The following is a 20360-nucleotide window of genomic DNA, read 5'->3' on the forward strand; positions in this document are numbered from 1 at the left end:
TAAACAGTTAGACATATTCATGTATATAAATATAATACATTTTTTGAAAAAATATAGTAGGCGACAAAACCGAAAGGGAATATATTATATTATCATTATTAATTATTCTTCACATTTTGAAATGGACTACTAAATTATTTCGGGGGAGTCAACAGTGTTGTGTTGGCTTCATTGGTTGTCTAAAGAGTAAACATCCCTGTTTTTCAGTTCCCGCTTTTTCTTCTAGTTGTGTGTTGTGTTGTTTGTGTCCGCGTTTAGAAGTTTTTTTCAATTTAGCAATGACATCAGTGGAAGATATTTTACAGCAGTTACAAATACTAAATATAGAGCCGCCCGAAAATGTTATAAACAAGTGTGAGTACCAGATATTGGGATGAAATCCTATTTTTATTTTATATATTGGTGTGGTGTGGGTCAATATCACCTTTTTAAAGGTTTGGCAATATGTTCAAACCATAATCTCGGTGCTGAAGAATTTGTCGAGCAATGGATAGCATATACTACATCACATTTAAATGGCGAAAATCCTACATTGGAGAATCTAGATAAGATGGAGAGAAAAGTATTACAAAAAGGTAAAGATCGTAAAAATCAGTCAATGAAAAACAGTGCACAAACATCGCAACCCCCAGTTTCCGAGGATAGGTATTATTTTCATACTTGTCGAAGTTTTATAGGATACGCTTCTAACATTTTTCAGCTCATCTGTTTCGATTAATGAAAGGGCCGTTTATTTTTCTGGATTAATTGAAACACCAGACGTGAGTTGCTTTTTACTTTCGTTTCCAGTAGTCCCCCATTTAAATTTTTATTTATTATAAAGTTTTGCCACCATTTTTTCTTAAGCTTGCTGTTTCACTTGAACAGCATTTAGTTTGTTGGGTGCTTCTTTTTTTTTCCATTGCACTCTTTGGCGTTTATCCGCGCGCAAAAGAGAAAGACGGAGAACGAACGCTTGTCCGAAAAATGTACTTGCGCAAATGACTTTGAGGTTTTCTCAGAAGTTTCAAGGCTATTTCATCCTTCAGCGGCCATTGTTAAGCAAGTGAAGACGCTTGGCTTTTGTTTGTGTAATTTTTGTGACGATTTTCCATAAATTTAGGTATCGAATTTTTGTGAAGTATTAATGCCGGCAAATCTGCAACCTGTTGATTCAATTAGGCAGACCACAATTTGTGTGATGCGGCTTTTATCAATACCATTGATTCCCTGGCGAATAAAAGCAGTGCAAACAATCTTTCTTAAGAAGATTTTTGTTTGTATTTTGTTTGCGGGCGAAACAATTTGCAAAGGTTAACCTTCATTGACCCATTTTTTAAAATTTATAAATGATTGTTTAGGCCCCATTAATTTAATTGCATCCAATTTTGTAAAAAAATTATTTTGTTTGCATAGAAACGTGTCTTGTATAGGGGTTGTGGTATAGTGGATGGTTTTCAGTGGGTTTGGTTCTAGTCCCACGTGTGTTGTATATTCGTGACTAGATCCACACTCATTAAGAATTGTTCGCATAATCTTTTGACGTGGGTAATCCGAAATTATATTAGTGAAACAACTTTTTTTAATCCCTGTATTGGCGAGTGTGGGTTCAGTCCACGTGATTTAAGATCGTGACTAGATCCATACTCGTCTATAGAGGTATCATCATCATCTGAAGATAACAAAGCTAAAAAGCAAATTTAAATTCCTGTTTTATGAAAACCTATGATATAAGTGGTTGATTTCAGTTGTTTTCTCGCCCCTAAATTGAAAATTGGTTTTAGACTGCCAGGTGGTTTTAAAATCGGAGTTTGTGTCACATAAGTTTTGGTTATATAGTTGGTTAGTAAAATTTGTATATTTTTTTATGAATGAATAATATGCTGTATTTTTTGTACCCATCTAAAAAATCATGTTTAAAACCCATTTTCCATTAATTCGCTCTTATTGCTTTGTTTTAAGTGCATGTAGCACATAGTTTGGCTTGGCACAAAATCTTTTATTATGGTATGTACAGGTGCAGGTTTGTTTTTAAGTTTTTAGTTTTAGATACCCGTCCATCATCCTTTTATTTTAATTTCGAGTTCTATATTAATATTGAATATTTTTTTACATATACTGTGAAATACAATTGTAAGTGGCTAAGCACTGTCTGACTAGTTTTTGTGCCCAATTTACTGATTTATATAAATAAATGTTACTTAATCCTCTAATCAAAAGGACCAGGTTTGGGGCCAAAGTATAACAAACCAGATGAGTTAAATATGTGAATGTGATTATAAGTTGGTACAAGTAAAAAAAGGAATGAGTTTATATTGTGTTTATAATGATAGTTACACAGATGATGTGCTAAACCTTTTAATTCCGTTTGTTATACCTTGAGAAATCCTTAAAATAATTTAGAATGAATATTTTTATTTTGTTATTTTTTCTGATATTTTGTGTTTTTTTATGATTATTTTAAGATTTATGTTGTGCTTAATGATAGTTACACAGTAAATGTGCTGAGCCTTTCAAGTTTTTTATGCCTTGAGAGAAAACCGAAAAGTCGTTTAGGATGAATATTTTAATTTTGTGATTTTTTGTGTTTTTTAACGTTTTTATTTTGTGATATTTTGTGCTTTTTAATGATTATTTTAAGGGTAATCACAGAACAGGGTCGAGAATTGATACACCACTCCATACCAAAGGGCTTATTGATGAAGTAGTAGATACCACAATTAATAGTCCTGGGTAATTATTGCATTATTAGAATAATTTGTGGGTGAACTTTATTAAGCATTAAAAATGTCTAGAAAACTTTTTTTTTAATTGCTTACTCAAAATTCTTGAAAATTAAGAGCAAGTTCAGCAACGAGTTTTTATCAAATAAATTTTAAAAATATATAAACCACCGACTTTCTAATGGTTTGATAACTTTTGTTAGTTGAATTACTTTTATTTTCTAGTTTATTGTGCCTCCATGAATAACAAAAAAAATTAACCAAGCAGCAAAAATCTAAAGTGTACTCTTTTCACATTTCCTTATAAGTATATTTTCGCAAAACATGACGAGTAACCCTTTTTTCTTAATTTTTATGAAATACCTAAATATAAAATTTCGTTTAAAATTATTTTTCGTTGACTGTATTTATATTTCAACCAGAGTCATTATTTTATAATAGTATTCATTTTCTATGAGTAGTTTCGCGGACTCTATGCTTCGATTCCCACGCTTTAGGGAAATATGACCTAACTGTTAATTTTGTCCACATATGTTTGTTTTTGTCCTTTATTACTAGATATATGGCCTATATTCGTATGTTTTACGTTGAATCTTAATTTATAACTTGTTGAATGTTTGTGATAGTCATTTACATCATATATTTTTCTGTAGTGCCCAATCGGGAGCCTATTCGAAAAGGACAGATGCAAAAAGTGTAAAATGTTCTTATCGCATGAGCGATGTCGAATTTAAAAGGGTAGAACGTGTCGAAATTATTATTTCTAAAGTTCAACAACATAATTTAACAGAAGATGCAAAGTATATGTATGAAGTAATCGGGAAAAAAGCGCAAGCTATAAACGAGATGGTAGATTATGTGGGGCAAGCGATTCTACGCAAGTACGGGCTGCATATCAACGATGGATATCTCAAACACAACGTGGTAAGTTTTTGGAATAGGGTAAACCAATTATGCAACATTCTTAAACTTCCAAACTTCGCTCCTTGGAAAAAAACATATTTTTATTTTTTTTTTCATAGGAGAAACTCATTTATTTGATTCAAAAAGGTGCGAAATTGTGCTTATGGGCGCCAAATAATAGTGATTTTCATTGCGGTGCCTGGCGTCAGTGTTATTTTTCTATAGATGATGTTACATGTGTACAAAAGGAATTATTAATATTAATCTTAATAGCTTTCTTATTTAAATTTTGAGGATTTTTTTGTTTAGTATAAGGATTTGTGCTCAAAATTATACAAAACTATACATAAGGTAAAACCCAGGTTTTAAATTATATTTCATCTTAAACTTTGCTAGTGCATCGCATGAAACAATTGAATAAGGCTCATGAATGATATTCCAGTTGACCTATGCTCTACCAGTAATGAAATGCCTTATGTATTTCTGTGTTCTCAGTTGTTAAATAAAAATATTTTTCCTTTGATACAATTATTCTTACCTCTTTGTAAATTCAATTGTTTTAAGGGAGAAGTTGTAACTTATGGAAAAATTGTGTCGGATTCTGATGGTAAAATCAATAGCCAGTCAGTCCTTCTAGAAGGTACAATTACAACAAATATGGGATTTGTAATTTCCTTGAACCTTTCAAAAGTCTTAAAGTATTCACTTTTTCCTGGTCAAGTGGTAGTTGTGAGAGGCAATTGTCTGCCTGATCTCAACAAATTAGTAGCTCACGAAATTTACGCCGAAACAGATTTGTCTCTTCCCTTGGAACCGCCAATAGTGAAAGGTAAGTTTAAAAAAATGAGTTTGTGTAATTGATACTTCCACTGTGTGGTCGTTTATCGGGATTAAAGGTAAATCTCCTGAATATGACAATTTTACGTGAAATGTGGTTGTCGTTTAGGTATTATTATTAGTAATTTTATATAACAAAGCAGGTTTTTAATTGTATTGTTTTGATATCGCGGTGTGTGGTAGACTAAGTTTTTATTCTTAAGTAAATGTCAACTATTCAGTAGGGAGGAAAAAGTGACTATGATAGCGCAATATGCAGATGATAGCAATTAAAATTTGAAGATTTGTGAATTCCTTACAGCGGTCATAGATTTTTTGGTGTATTATATTTAAACTATTTTGAGGAAGCCAAAAAATTATTGACTAAATGTAGAGAAAAAAAATTGCTCTACCCACATATTCAATATCTTGTAGTTTGTTTTACGTGCACCACATTTAATTATAAAAACTTATAATAATAATAAATATTTTAATTTATTTTCACAGTATTACAATAAAATTTTGAGGTATAATTTCTGGAATAAAGCAACTGTATTTATATAGCGCAAACCAAATAAATAATCTGGAGGCAAAAAAAAAGTATAAAATTTTCTAGAACCTGGGCATGAATAATAACTATTAAAATATAAAATTGATGAATAATATTGAGGCATGTTTTTCTTATCTTTTTGCTAGAACAGTCATTATTTCGATCATGTACAGATTCCTCTCTCTTTCCGGTTTCTTGCTTAACAAACTGGCAACTAAATCACCAAAAAGTTGCTCGGCAGTTTTCTGTGTTGCATTAGCAGAATTCTTATCAAACATTCTTAAAGAACAGTAAGTTTCTTCGCTTTTGTACCTTTTCTCTGGGAGTGGTTCACTATTTATACTGTTCGACCTTTGCCTTTTGTAATAGGAAGTATCGTTATAAGAACTATCAGCAACTTGCTGAACTGCAGCTTCCTCTTTTATGCCAGCATAATCATTTGACGAATCAGTATAAATATTTTCATCATCATATTTATTATTTATACGGGAATGGCTACTTTCTTGTGATGAATTTTTCTGTAGATGATTGTGATAGTGCTCAACCCTGTGAGAATTTGCTCCTAAATTTAGTTTCAAACAAAAATCTGTTTGTTTTCTTCTGTACTGGATCACTTTATCGAGAAAACTCATATCATCCAGTAACTCCCATTTGGCCTCTCCTTCTTGAAACTTAATTTTCTGCCTAATGTACTTTTCCCTTAAGGCTTTCCATCTGAGCATGCAAGAATTAATATCTCTACTTAAAGCTGTCGCTATGGATTCCCAATGCTGATTCTTCATGTTTTTATTAGGGTAAGTATTAGAATTCCTGTCCCAAATCGGGGTAGCCTTCATGACTAAATGGATCAAGTGCTTATCAAAATCAGTGGGATCAGTGTCAGAGTTTACAGAGAGGTCATCTTCACTGTTACAAATGGACGATCTCGGTATTATGTAGGGATCAAGAAATTTTAATTCCTTTAACAGATCCCATTCTTTGTATAAATCACCGTGGTGGTGGGCTTTTTCCCTTTCTCGCACATATTTCTCTCTGATCGATTTAAAGGCATCCTTACAATGTTCAGCTACAAATAATAAATAATTGAAATTATGCTAAAATTAGAGAAAAAAAAACTAATTAATTGAATAGTAGTAATACAGTAATAACCTAAAACAATGAAAATTGGAAAAAGATTTTTTAGATAACTAGATGATGTTAATAAATAATAATAATAAAAGTTAAGTACGGATCTGGCTAAGATTTTCGACTTACTTGCTAGGTTCATTTTCGTAGAAACTTCTTCCCAAGCCTTTTCTTTTGTACCCTTATCACGAAAATATGAATGATTTCTATCCCATATTGGAGGATATTGCTTGATAATTGTTACGAGTTTGAAATGATCCATTAATTTTTAGGTTATGAAATTTTAATTACCTTAAACTTGGAATAATTATTTAAAGGCTAATATTTTTCAGAACAAAGATTGATGCGAAACAATTCGATGGAAATGTTTTTTTAGGTCTATAATTTCGCTGCAGAAACAATTTATTCGAGGAAGATATAAATCGTTTCTGCCGCACATCGACGCGGAAAAATTAATTAAAGTAGATTGAATTCGATTTCGTTACGCCAGTCAGTTTGGGCTGTCTTTCTTTAATTCGCAAGTTTCCACCATCGCTGTCCTTGTCTCGCAAGGCTTGGCTGTCTGCAATTCCTGATTAATTGTTTCAATTTCACGCAATTAACGTTTTCTAGTTTGCGACCTAATCAAATTGCGCGACGCAATTAGATTTAAAAATGACCAACGACAAATATGTTTTGGTTTTTTAATAGCTATCTTAGAAGTGCCGGGAAGCTGTTATTAAGAGTTTTGTTAAAATTGTATACAAGGTGATTAATAAAGAAATATCAAAATATCCAAAATATTATGATTGAGCTCAACATGCTTTAGACAAATGTCACTGCTTTTGAAGATACAGGACGCGCTACGCTTAAGTTTTATTCTGAAATAAAAATCGGCAGTTTTAGATTTTTTGCATAGAGGCCAATAGTTTCACAGTATCATTTAGATAAATCTGTCGAGTTATGGTTGCAACGTGATGAAAATCTGAACGAATGTTCAATTTTTCATAGAAAAGGTACTGTTGTTTAGGATGGCTAACTCTTATCAGTTTTTTTAATTAATTGCATGAAAAAAGTTCAAGTTGTCTTTCCGATTATTTGTATAAATACCTCAAGGATTAAAAAGTGCGAGGAGCAAAAGAAATTGTGATAATAGTCGTAAAAAAACTCCAAATTAATTCTTGGGATTGTGCACTACTTACCTCAATACATTTTACACTTAAATGTCTTTGTTATTAAACAAAACTTCTTTATTATTTCTTCCGCAACTCCTGAAAAGACAATAGAAGAACTTCAGCCTATACCAAATCCTTCAAGTATGACTGACTATATTGAAAAGTCCAAAAAGTCTCGACTTCTTGGTGGAAAGAACAAATTCACTTTCACGGCCGGATTTTCCAAGAAAAACCACATATTTCTTAAGGCGGGTGGTAAATATTCTAGGAGTACGTTTAAAGGACGCCGAAGGAAGTTTAAATAACGAGGTCCAGTTAGATGGGCCGGCAATTCAAAAGAACAAATGAAGAATTCGAAAATTACACCAGACCAAATGTTCATGTTATACTCATGTGTGACTTGGTTTTTCAGCATGTGGATTTTCAGAATCTCACAAATGATTATTTTTCCAATGAAAGATTCCTCATCTTTTAAATGTCGTCGGTATGAAGAATCTTATTAAGAAAATTCAAAAAAATTGAGGCAATAACTGTATGAACTTATGCTTAATAAACTTAGTACTAGTTCCTGCTATATAAACTGACACTTCTGTAAGGAGTGACCGCTACGAAAATGATCCGAAGTTTGTTAATTTCATTTGATGTGATTTTTGTTTTTGCATTTTTTAAGTTTATTTTATTACGGATGCGGTAAATATGCAACCCAATGTTCATTTTTTGCAGATCCATTTCAGATAGTGATGGCATGCGGGCCATTCACTGTTCAAAACAACCTTTTGTTTGAGCCCCTCAACGATCTTTTGCAGTACGTGAATGAGCACAAGCCTCACATATTGCTACTCGTCGGCCCATTTTTCGAAAAGAACAACGAAGGCATTTTTAATGGGGATCTAACGCAAACCTTTGATACGTTCTTCTTAAATACTGTTGATACTATAATGGATAGTCTGAAAAATACCAATGTGCACGTTGTTATGGTCTCCTCGCCAAGGGACCCACATCACCATCCTGTATATCCATGTCCGCCGTACATTTTAAGAGAAAAATATAAAAATTTGTCATTAATGGCCGATCCATGTATGATCAATATAAATGGGCTGGTGATTGGTGCAACTTCGACTGACGTTTTGTTTCACATAAGTAATTACGAAATTTTTCTGTAAGTCATTTTTTGCATTAATACTAGCTCTATGTTGGAACAAGCAGTTACTTTGCCTTATTAATACTCAAATGACGCCTTAGAATTCTTGTTGACAACACACGCATTAGGCTCAATAAACGTGAGGAAAAGCAAACCATGTACCAATATTCAGGTGTCAGCATTATTTGATTATCAAACAGTTAAACAGTAACAAACATAAAATATATAATTAAACCGCAAAAATAATTCCATACATCATAAAAAAACGTTAAAAAAAACTAAATAAGGGATTTTGGTAAGCTATCATTTTATTCGAAAGCTTATTCCAACACATAGTTGTTAAGGCTCGTACAATAACTAAACGTGTGATTAATCTGAAATCTGTAGAGACAAAACAACTTCCCTATCGTCAGACAGAATGGGTCGAATCGCAGCGCATCTTTTAAAGCAAGAGAGTTTCTATCCTTTAGATCCTCCGCACAAAGACATGTGCATCGATCATACATTTTTGGAAAGGTATGGAAACATGGAGGTCAAACCGCATATGTTGATATTACCATCGAATTTAAGGAATTTTGTTAAGGTAACTTTCAATAATGTTCCGGTTTGTTTTATATTGATTACTTTCATGCCGTTTTTTAGAATATCGATGACTGTCTGGTTATAAATCCGGAAAGGCTGACGAAAGGTTACGGGGGTGGCACTTTTGCACGGTTAGAAATTCAACCCGGTACTAGCGCTTCCATATGTAACCGATCAATCTGCCAAATATTAAAAATTTAATGTGTTGGTTAGTTTAAATATAAAACCTTAACCCCACAGCGCAAGTCCTCTTCATAGCAAGAACTTAGAAAATAGTTCTTTACAAACATGTTTTATGCCAACTTAAGTGAACACAACCTTCAGATTAATTAGTGAATAATTTGCCATAATTAAACTGCTGAAAGCAGAAACAGACAATTAAATGTTCAGTTTATCTTGTGAACATTTTTATTGGCTGTAAGTTTTTTGTGTTTACAAATATCAATTTTTTGAATGTTATTTAATCATGGAACACCCTTTATATTTTATTTATATTTAATAGAACACGTTATTCTGATTTTGTTTTCGATAGATGTTGGCAATATAGGAAATTTTAGACTTCATGCACAATAACAAGTTCCTTCCAAATAGAACAAAGAGAATACAACAAATAAAATAGGATTCTTTAAAAAAGTGCGGTCTCTTTTGCTACCAGTTTTGAAGAAACATAATTACACAGTTTTGGTTGGATTTTTTAAATAGATATCTATTTTATGTGCCAATAAAAGCTTATTCAATACATTACACTACTGGTCCATAAATAATCCTAGACAAATACATGACATAAAAACCCATGGGTAGCAGTTGGTTAATGTTTGTTAGACACATTTTGGGTCTGCTATTGGTCAAAAATTAACTGGAAATCATAATTTACTTTTCAGAATACAATATACTACGATAAATATATCAATACAAATAATATGACAAAAAGATGATGTGCCTCTTCACAATGTTATCCGAATCAAAACAGTCCGAAATTGAAATTAATGGATTTCTTTTAGGAGCACATAAAAAAACAGACGTCAGAACCTCGTGACAATGTCAAATAGTTTAAGATGTCAAAAAATTGTACGTGCTGGCTGCTAAATAACTTACTGCCGACCAAAATGTTATTAAGATAAATTGAATCGCACATACCTTTTTCAATCAATAAAAAATTAGTGTACTAATAAAAATGACCTCACTCAAAAAGTAATATTCTTAATGGCATGTTTAAATCTTCCCATGTTAAAAGATTCTTTAAATATTAAAAGTGCATTTTACCCTATCAGTGTAAGTATGCAAGTAGTAAATATGTGCGCTCTAACTTTTTCCTTCAGGACCTGCGATTGTGCTAAAAAAAAATTAAAAAAATAATGCTATACGAAATTGCGATTTTGTATTTTTCTTCATCAGTTTGAATTTGGTCCAACAATTATGACTACTACTGTCAATCTGGAAAGTACTGCTACCACCTGTTCTCACAATTTAGTTGTGTATATGACCACTGCCAGGTGATAAAAGGACGTCAATCAATCAGTTAAGAGACAATGTCAAATAGGTGGAGATGTAAAAAAACTGTAGGTGTTGGCTGCTAAAAAAGTTGCGGCCGACCAAAATGTTATTAAGATAAATTGAATCGCACGTACCTTTTTCAATCAATAAAAAATTAGTGTACTATTAAAAATGACCTCACTCAAAAAGTAACATTCTTAATGGCATGTTTAAAATCTTCCCATTTTAAAAGTGCCTTCAAATATTAAAAGTGTATTTTACCCTATCAGTGTAAGTATGGAAGTAGTAAATATGTGCGCTCTAAATTTTCCCTTTAGGACCTTCGATTGTGCTAAAAAAAAAATAAAAAATAATGCTATACGAAATTGCGATTTTGTATTTTTCTTCATCAATTTGAATTTGGTCCAATAATTATGACTATTACTGTCAATCTGAAAAGTACTGTTACCACCTGTTCTTACAATTTAGTTTTGTTCTGATAAAAGGACGTGGTATGGTATGTCTCTCGTCTGGTGTTAAATGCAATTATCGAAGTAACCTGACGATCGCAATACACCTCAGACCAGTACGTATTGTAATACAGAGCATCAGGGGACCTTTGAGGTGTTTTAAAAATATAAATTTTAAATTTTATATTTGGTTTATATGACTAAATAAATAAGACAAGAAGGATTTATTTTGAGACCCAGTAATTTAACAATAGACGAACAGTTTTTACATCTGTGTCAACAAGAAACTGTCAATGGCTTAAATTGACATGTTTAATAATTACTTTTTATTTTTGCTATTTCTGCTTTGCGTTTTCTGCGACAGCAATGACGGCACTTCATATCGCAAACATCGATATAAAAATCGCAATATACGGCATTGCAAACTTAGACCGTCCACTAGTATCGAACCTTTTTATACCAAGCATATTATGGAAAGTACGCCCTACCTAATTCTAATGATTATTTTAGGAATCTTTTTTGTGCTGATATTTTTAGGCAAGTACATCAAGTTTTTTGAAAAAAAAAAAAAAGTGTTTCATAGTTTCCTATTTTGAAGGACTCTTAAAAGGATTGATTGGATTGTATTTTTGCCGCCAAGTAGGTGAGATCGGACTCGATCTGCTTATAGATTTGCCTATTCCATTAGTCGAGTATCAAGAACAACACTTAAAAGCGCGAACAGTATGTTATGACGTCGGAGGATGGCCGATTCATCCAGATACTGGCGAACGGACTGTCAGAGTTTTACCAAAGTAAATATTTTAAAAGGTACAAGTAAGATAATGTATAAGATCTCTTTAAGGAAATCTGAATTCTGTTTGAACGTTGTTTTTTTGTTGGCTTATCCTTTGACCTTTGTACTCCAATTGTGCTCAATGTTTTTTTGCATTGGTCGCGAATACAAGGAAGGTGACGAAACGTGTTTTAAAGAAGTCAATGTAATAAAATTTAACGGAACCAACATGGTAAACTTGTGGTAATATTTTTCTTATCGCATTGTAGTATTCTGTTGTAGACCTGCTCGAATGGGCCACAGGTTGATATATATAACGATGATGATTTACGAGAAGCTAGGGATACTAAATATGTCATTAATATGATGAAGCAAAGTCAAATGTCGTTAGCGAAGTTAAATAGCCAAAAATAAAATTTTATTGATATGTGTATACTATTATTTTGGTGGCTACAACTTCTACAGCTCTTAAATACTAATTTTCAAATGTTATTGAAACTTTTTTTCCGAATTTTGTCACAATTTTAATTTCGCTTCACATCAGTTTTATCAGTTTTGGGTCTACATTTTTTTGAGAGAAGATGAAGTACATTTTTTTGTCCGAACATAATTTTTGTATAAGTTTGAATTGCAGTCTTTGCAGTTTCAACTGTGACAGGCAAAAAAAATATTAAACATTTATAATTCATTCCATCATTAATATTTCTTAAGGCTCCTCAGAATTATGTACTATCGCTTGCGATACTTCGGCAATCAATAGGAATTGAGCATTTATCGACAGTTCATCTGCTTGAATTGAGTTGAATTTATTTTAAATTTTTATTGTGTCGCTGGAGGTATTCGCCTAATGTTATTGATATGTTTGTTCTATCAACAGCTTTGGATTTTACTTGCGACTTCTGGATTTTTTTTTTTAACCTATCAAATATTTCTGGGGTCATTCGAAAAAAAATATGGTGCTGATTGTAGGGATCGTCTCTAATTTCTTCCAACCACCGAATCTGCAAGAAGTATGATGATTATTTTATTTAGTTGAAAGCATCATATAATTATAGGTAATAGATATTACCAACAAGTACAATATCTCAATAAGGCACGTACCTTCTTTTACAACTATTTCTCTTTTCAAAACTCTGTATGTATTTTATATTTATACACAAAAACTCAACCCCACAGGGCGCCATGAACAACAGTCGTGTCGCTACTTTTCAGCGACGGGGTGATGGGGGACTGTCTCTGGCGACACTACGTAGTTCTGAGAAGGCGGCTTGAGTCTATCTCACTAACAGAAACAAATTCAGATGTGGAAATTATTCTTACAAATGTATCGCAGCTTTCGTGGTTAAAGGCTAATAATATGATCTCGACTATGAAGAAGTTGGTTTAAACAGTGTAAATGCCAGTAAATTTCAAATAGGTTGGGAGCAGAAGCTTATAACTTTTAAGATTTTTAAAGATTAAAATGATTAAAAAATACACAACATAGAAATATTTGGAGCATAGAAGGGCGCGAACATTAATTTAAAAATATAAAGTTGGCCAAGTTATTGACATTTGCACTACTGTTTTCAGTAAATTAGCCTTAGACAACTTCCTACTAATTTAAAAATGAAGCAAATTATCGAAAATGCAAAATCTTGAGGTTTTTTTTAAATAGGTTTAAACAAATACTTTTATATATTTTTACCTTCTTTAGAAGAAATAATAGTACATTTAAAAAATAAAGTAGGGCCTTTTCACTTTTTAACCTTACCCCGTATGCTTGTATAAGGAAGAGTTACTACATATTTGGTAAATTAGCAAATAGAAACAATATAGGGTGTACCGCACTGATTAAATATTTTACATACTTTTTTAAAAAATAACCGTGTTCAGTGAACCTGGACCTTTATTTTTATATTTGATTACAACATAACAAGGAAGTCTTGCGAACCTGAAATTTATTTACAAATTGATGACAAAGTAAAAAATATATAAAAAACTAAAACTTAATATTAATATTGAATAATGAATGCGGTTAGTTTTGCCGACCAAGTTAAATAATTTATTATTTCTTTAAGGTATTCGAAAATCATTCTATTTAAAGTGAATTACCACCTTCGACCTCCAAACTTCCTGCCACCACCGCGGTTATTCATAAATTGTCCCTCTTTCTCCCTTTTCTCTTTCATCGCCTCAAATCTATTCGCCATATCGTACAGTTCTTCAGGCACAAACTGAAATAATTCATGATTCATTATGAGGAAGACACTTCATTTCTTTCCCATCGGTTAAAAAGCAACAGGGGCAAATTATAAAAATGTGCACCAAGAGGAAAATATCACGGGGTCCTTTGAAATTTTTTTATTTAACAATTGATCAGAATAAAATTTTTATGTGGAAATTTAATCACAAATACGAAAAAGAAGATTTGTGCTTATTGTAAGTTATGATTACCCTTAAATGAAATAAATGTAAAGTATGGTTTAAAGTAAATTTTATAAATAGATAGATTGGAAGTACTAATGACAATTACAAATTACCAACAAAGAACGTTTAAGAGAAATTATTTTGAAAGCAAAAATTTTCACCACCTTGAAACATAGAGAAAGGGTATCGTTGTCCCATGCAGAGCCCATATATAAAATGATTCAAATATCCTGACCGGCTGGGATATATCACCAGGGTTAGACAATGTTGGGTTTGTTACTGATACACCCACAGAACAATATTATGATGTATTCAAAAGCATAGGTAAATTTAAAAATAGCAAATACATAAATCGTTTTTAATCATAGTAGGTTTGTAAGAAATGTTTCTTAATGTGCAACATTAGAAAGAATAAATGCTTGAGCCAATGTAGGGGGGTGTGTTTAACATCTATTTCACTTGCACTACGTTTGCGTTTGTTTATTTTTTGTGATAAAACTGACTTATTTTTGAAAGTGAAAAGGTGTCTTTGGATATTACAAAGACTGTATTTCTGTTTGATATTATCAAAGGTATATTGGATGTGGTCTGCGTTAACTCCAAAAGTGTGTCACCCCACTTGTATCTTGCCTATATATGCATCACAACAGCAATTTTCAGTCTTTCTTTTAGACGTCTGTGGCAGAGTCGATATGGTGGAAAAGTTAGGACTTACATCTTCTCTAATAATTTGTTTTATGTTTCTAACTCTCATTACCTGATCAGCTTCTTCCAAAATTTTTATAAGTTCGGCGGCTTGGCCCCAATCCTTTCTGGTGAAGTAACTAATGGATTCTCCAGTTTTACCTGCGCGACCAGTCCTCCCAACGCGATGCACATATTCTTCTATGTTTTTAGGAAAATCGTAGTTTAGAACATGCCTAAGGTAAGAGAAAGTTAGTTTCGGCGTTTTTCATGATAATTATAATACTATATAATAGAGCGCTGTAGAATTTTATGGATATTTTTATCAGTTCTCACACATTAAAGATCATAAATTTCATTAATCATACGTTTATTTGGTAAGGTTAAAATTCACAGCAACATTTGTAATCAACGGTAATAATGCGGGTTTTAATGAAACCAAAAGTATGGCAAATGCTTTAAATACAGGCAAATATTCACCACTCAGCATACTTGAAGCCAGAAGTACTGTCAGTAGATTTTTTTTTATTACTTTGTTTTTTTAAAGATAGATTCGTGAATACAGTTATCATATTTTCTTTACTTTGCTGTAAAACATATTAGGCGAGCTAGCCAAGAACATTTTGTTTGTTGTAAGCCTGCAAATATTTTATAAGATTTGATTTGTTGCCACAAATTCATTTATATCTGCAAAAAATTATTCAAATGGGGAACATTGCTAGTGTCAATCCCTTTATACTATATTAAAAGAAAAAAGATAACAAAATTGCACACTCAAAATCCAGAAAAAATGAAAAGCTTAAAAAAGTTAAGTTCACCAAGTTCAAGTAACTTTATTTTCATTTGCTTTCTATTAGCGATTGATAATAACATCACTACTACAATGTCAGCTCTAAATTTGGATCTTACTTTTTGGTAACCCAGTGGCGTTTTATTTTATCCCTATTTGAAGCAAATTGAAAGCTTGGTGAAAAATAATGTTAATCAATAAAGTTCAATGCTACCTACCGGCGGAATAGGGCTGCCATTAATAAGGTTTAAACCATAGATGGTGTTGTTGATAATCAAAAATATCCAAATATCGCAAAACAAAACTTCTTGATTGTGATTGTGATGGAGGCCAACTACTGTTCTGTATGAAACTTCATTTAACACATTTTCCATTGCGACAAACATATTTTTATATAATGAGAGAAAGGGACACTTAATCTAATCTTTTTACATAACATCATTAAAAAAGAGCACAAAAAAAAAAGTTGACTAACGTCAGAAAAATTTGGTCATATCCAATAAAGTGCAATAAGGATAAAATTTTTAAAAGGTGTGAAAAACCCCTAATATCTCAAAATATGAGTACAGGAGTGATTGATTATATATTGGAAGCCCTGTATAGTATTTCATAAAAAGAAAGCTTAGCTTATGTTGATTTCAAAAATATAACAGGTCACAGTTATCTTTTTGTTTCATTATGGTAGTTGGGGCATAGCTTGAACAATGGTTTAAAATTCAATAAAATACTATTTTCACTTGACAAAAAATTAGAAATATTGTCGTTGTATATAAAAAAAATGACAATGTAAATAGGGCCAAACGCGAATGTATGCAAATACACAGGAAGAAGGCGCATATCATCCAAAATAACATTCAAGTGCCTTCATACAACGTTGTAAATCCCAATGAACATTTAAATATCCCTTAAAATCCATTAAATTTCATACGCGAAAATATCAATTTGGAAAAATTGAGACAATTAAAAAAAAAACTAAATTTTAATCCTTTAAACCACTTTGAAATTTACCGAAGTTCTGCATTTAACTGAGGAAAATAAGGCAACATTTTGCAAATGTTGGGCCATAGCAGTACAAAAACTGACCCTACTTTGGTGGGTTTCAAAAAATAACTAAACCTCAGAATTTTACAGGGAAGATATAAAAAATCTTTTAGAAAACATCAGAATCAAATTAGAGGAAATAATGTGACAATAGGATGACGTCCCTCCTCAAAATTTAGATAATACATTTCATTCATGGATTGGGTGATACAGCACAATATTATGGCCAGCCGCCGATAGCTGTTTTTACTCTTCCAGATACTTTTTTGTGGAGATCTTTAAAAAACAAAACTTATTTTGGCCGGCTAAACAATATATAATAGATGACATTAAAAAACTAATTCGGAGTGAAAAAAATAATATTAACAGTTTGCACACTGAATGGATAATTAAAGCTTTAGATAAGTTTAAATTTCAATTTTAATATTTAGCGCAATATTCCTAATCAATAAATTGGTGTTTAGACATACTTTTTACATACAACAATAATATTTTGATTTTTTTGTCAAGTGAAAATTATTATTTCAGACATGCTACAAGTGCCACAGTTAAGCAACAGACTTGGCCTCACTAAGTAACCCTGTTATTTTTGGCTTAATATAAAAAAATAACTATAACATATTGAAATCAACGTCAAAGAACCTTCCTTTTTATGAAATAATATACAGGGCTTTCCGTTTAAAAAAAATATCTAAATCCTCCTTTTTGTATTAAACTTTTTTTCTAAAATGTAATAAAAAAAAATAGTGAAGGGTATCATTTATAATGAATCCACGTTATACCATAACCTACGTTATGTCGTCAATGTCTAATCCCCTAGATGCGAGATCCGTGGCGATGAGTATTTTAACTGTACCATCGCCGATATCTGCAACCGCTCGTTCTCGATCGCACTGATCTCGGTTGCCGTGAAGGGCGGCACAAGGAATCCGATTCATTGACAACTCAACAGATAAGTAATCGGCCTGCGCTTTCGTCCCGCAAAAAACGATTAACTTTTCATCAGGCCCCAAATTCCGCGCGAATTCCATCAACTAAAGAATTTTAACTTTCGTCGACGCTTTAGGAAAAACAATCGACGAAAATCGTACCTCGGTTTCCTTGTCTTTTTCGTCGATCATCCGAATAACTTGCGTCACGGTATGGGTGGCGGCTAAATCAAGAGATCCGACGTATATTTGGATCGGATCGTGCATGTACGATTGTGCCAGTCTTCTAACGCCCGGAGGCCAGGTGGCACTGGTCATAACGCTCTGCCTAGTCGGCCGCAGAGAATACATAACCTTTCGAATTTGCGGTTCAAAGCCCATGTCGAGCATACGATCGGCCTCGTCCAATACCACGTATGTCACAGATTTTACATTTAAATGACCTTAAATGAAAACATTGCATCAATAAATAAATCAATGAGGTATTTATTAGCAAATTTCTAGAATTGCTTTCTTTACTATCTAAATTGCAAAAACATTAATTATAGTTAAAAATCAGGGATCCCTTGCACTCAAAAGCGCAACATTATAAACTTTCAAATTTTCAAAATAGAGTACGGAAAAATTATCACACGGACTACCTGCTTCACATAAATCGTTCATCCGCCCAGGTGTTGCAATCACTATATCTACACCCTCTGTGACCACTCTAACTTGCTGCTTTCTATCACCTCCTCCATATACACATACCCTAAAGACACAAAAAACAACATTTCCTTAATAGAAGTGGTCACCTAATGTAATAATCTTGATGCTATTTGCACATTATTAAATAAAGTACTTACGAAGTTATGCCTCTGTAATAATACTTTTTCACCTCTTTATCAATTTGTAAGGCCAGTTCTCGGGTAGGTGCCATTATTAAAACAGCTGGTCCTCCCCTTTCTGTCCTTGGTATAGTCTGACCATCAATATGAATTAGTGCAGGAAGTAGAAAGGCCAGAGTTTTTCCTAAAACAAAAATTATACTAAAATTTATTTTGAAAATATGTATGTATTTCATTACCTGTCCCAGTTTGTGCTATTCCAATCAAATCTTCACCAGATAGTAACACAGGCCAAGCCTGGCTCTGGATTGGTGAAGGTTTTTCAAAACCAGCCTTACGAATTTCCTCTAATACTTCAGGATAATTATGAAAAGCATGTTCAAATGTAATTACAGGTTTAGGTATTTTCTTACTGTTTTCTGTCTTAAAAGTTCGGTCAACAACTATGTTGTTACTATTTTTGAGAAACTCTGAAACATCCTCATCTGTCATAGCTGTAACTTCAGGATGTTCTTCATAAAAGTTCTTTATTATGGGAGGGACTTTGCTCCATTCTTCATCTTGTAAAGCATCCTACATTGTGTTATAAAATTTATTTATAAATAAAAGACATATTATTATACTTACACATTCCTTTACAAATTTGAACCAATTGAATGGACCAGTAGATGGTTTACTATCTATAGTCGTATTAATTGCTTGTGTTACTGTTTTTACTGATTCAGACCTTCTTGGCTCTTCCTTTATAACTTCGTTAATAAGCTCTTTTGCTCTTAATATCTGACTATCATTGCCAAATATTTTAACTATTGTTTCATCATCAACAGTCTCCTTCGTTACTTGAATTTTCGCAGAAGAACGAGTTTGTAATTCTTCAATTTGACTACCACCTCGTCCTTAAAGTTAACTTCTAAATTGAGAAACCATAAAACTCTACTTACCAAACTATTTTCTCATTTTTTAAAAGTAATTACCTATCCTATTTACATAGCTTCTGGATTCCTCCTGCTTCGATTGTTTATAAATCAAACTTACTGATTTTTCACCAATCATCCTGGTGGCTTCTTCAGAGCTTAACTGACACGACCAGTTCAGTTTGATTTATAAATAACCGACGCAGGAGGAATTCAAAAGACATGTAAATAGTACTAAACTAGCCTGTGGAAGTTTCTTTGAAACATTAATTACCTATAATTTTTCCCACTAATTTTGAAGGGACTCTAATAATCTCATGGTTTTCATCGCGCCAATTGTTCTGATTCGGTTCTCGGTTAATAACTCTACTGCCTCTGCCCCTGCCGCGGCTACTTCTTTGATTTCCTCTATTGGAAAAATTTGAATTTCTGTATGTCTGAGATAAATATGTTTCATTTCTAGGTTCTGCAGATAGAGTAGGTCTATCATCGTCCCAACTAGTATCATACATTATTAATTTTGTAAAACAGAAATAAATCTGCAATACAAAAAAGGAAAGATTTTTTTTATATCAAATATATCTACCTACAAATGAAAAGGATGTCAATATCACTAGTTTCACACACGGTTTTCTAAATGTGATCTACTATATAACCCTTTCACAAAAAGAAATATTTGCTTCCTGTTCACTTTTTTTGAAATAAGGAAGTTCCCTTCTATCATCTATGGAAATAAACTACGAAAACGCCGGTGACACAGACAACCTAATACAAGTTGTCTCTGCCGGGGATGGTGGAGATGGAAAACATAAAAAAAAAGTCACCAAAAAGGAAATCGAAATCTTGAAATTCAAGCCAATTTACAAGTATAGTACCACGCTACCGATAATTGTAAATTGTAAAGATTTGTCACATATATGTAAATTTACATTAGACCGCGGAATATGGAGCAAGAACGGTTAAACGAAAGAGGACATCGTGATTTATTTCCGCCGGTTTAAGTGCATCTCATAAGATTAGTATTACTAACAGTCTAAAGGCAGTCTTTTAAACTCGGTACTCCTACCATAAATTG

General features: G+C 32.5%; 4 protein-coding genes across 4 annotated transcripts; 2 read left to right on the plus strand and 2 right to left on the minus strand.

Moving 5' to 3' along the window:
- The first annotated feature begins 191 nt into the window (after positions 1-191).
- Positions 192-9174, plus strand: LOC132706646 (DNA polymerase alpha subunit B). Its single transcript, XM_060678113.1, has 9 exons — positions 192-354; positions 435-645; positions 701-761; positions 2621-2712; positions 3356-3626; positions 4170-4434; positions 7974-8409; positions 8779-8974; positions 9034-9174. The coding sequence occupies exons 1-9, from the start codon at positions 279-281 to the stop codon at positions 9172-9174; spliced, it is 1749 nt and encodes a 582-aa protein (XP_060534096.1). The 5' UTR covers positions 192-278.
- LOC132706655 (uncharacterized) lies at positions 4898-6813 on the minus strand. Its single transcript, XM_060678123.1, has 2 exons — positions 6226-6813; positions 4898-6037 (listed from the first exon to the last, which is right to left on the minus strand). Exons 1-2 carry the CDS (start codon positions 6356-6358, stop codon positions 5103-5105), a joined length of 1068 nt encoding a protein of 355 aa, XP_060534106.1. The 5' UTR covers positions 6359-6813; the 3' UTR covers positions 4898-5102.
- Positions 9175-10916: 1742 nt separating the features above from the next.
- Positions 10917-12105, plus strand: LOC132708264 (uncharacterized). Its single transcript, XM_060680477.1, has 4 exons — positions 10917-11393; positions 11515-11710; positions 11761-11923; positions 11974-12105. The coding sequence occupies exons 1-4, from the start codon at positions 11225-11227 to the stop codon at positions 12103-12105; spliced, it is 660 nt and encodes a 219-aa protein (XP_060536460.1). The 5' UTR covers positions 10917-11224.
- Positions 12106-13576: 1471 nt separating this feature from the next.
- LOC132707241 (probable ATP-dependent RNA helicase DDX43) lies at positions 13577-20102 on the minus strand. Its single transcript, XM_060679017.1, has 10 exons — positions 19876-20102; positions 19560-19824; positions 18999-19267; positions 18611-18944; positions 18390-18555; positions 18186-18295; positions 17707-17987; positions 17408-17649; positions 14858-15020; positions 13577-13907 (listed from the first exon to the last, which is right to left on the minus strand). Exons 2-10 carry the CDS (start codon positions 19795-19797, stop codon positions 13782-13784), a joined length of 1929 nt encoding a protein of 642 aa, XP_060535000.1. The 5' UTR covers positions 19798-19824; positions 19876-20102; the 3' UTR covers positions 13577-13781.
- Positions 20103-20360: the final 258 nt, after the last annotated feature.

Source organism: Cylas formicarius, unplaced genomic scaffold (genome assembly GCF_029955315.1).
Source record: "Cylas formicarius isolate icCylForm1 unplaced genomic scaffold, icCylForm1.1 PGA_scaffold_10__41_contigs__length_53128322, whole genome shotgun sequence".
Lineage (NCBI taxonomy): Eukaryota > Metazoa > Arthropoda > Insecta > Coleoptera > Brentidae > Cylas > Cylas formicarius.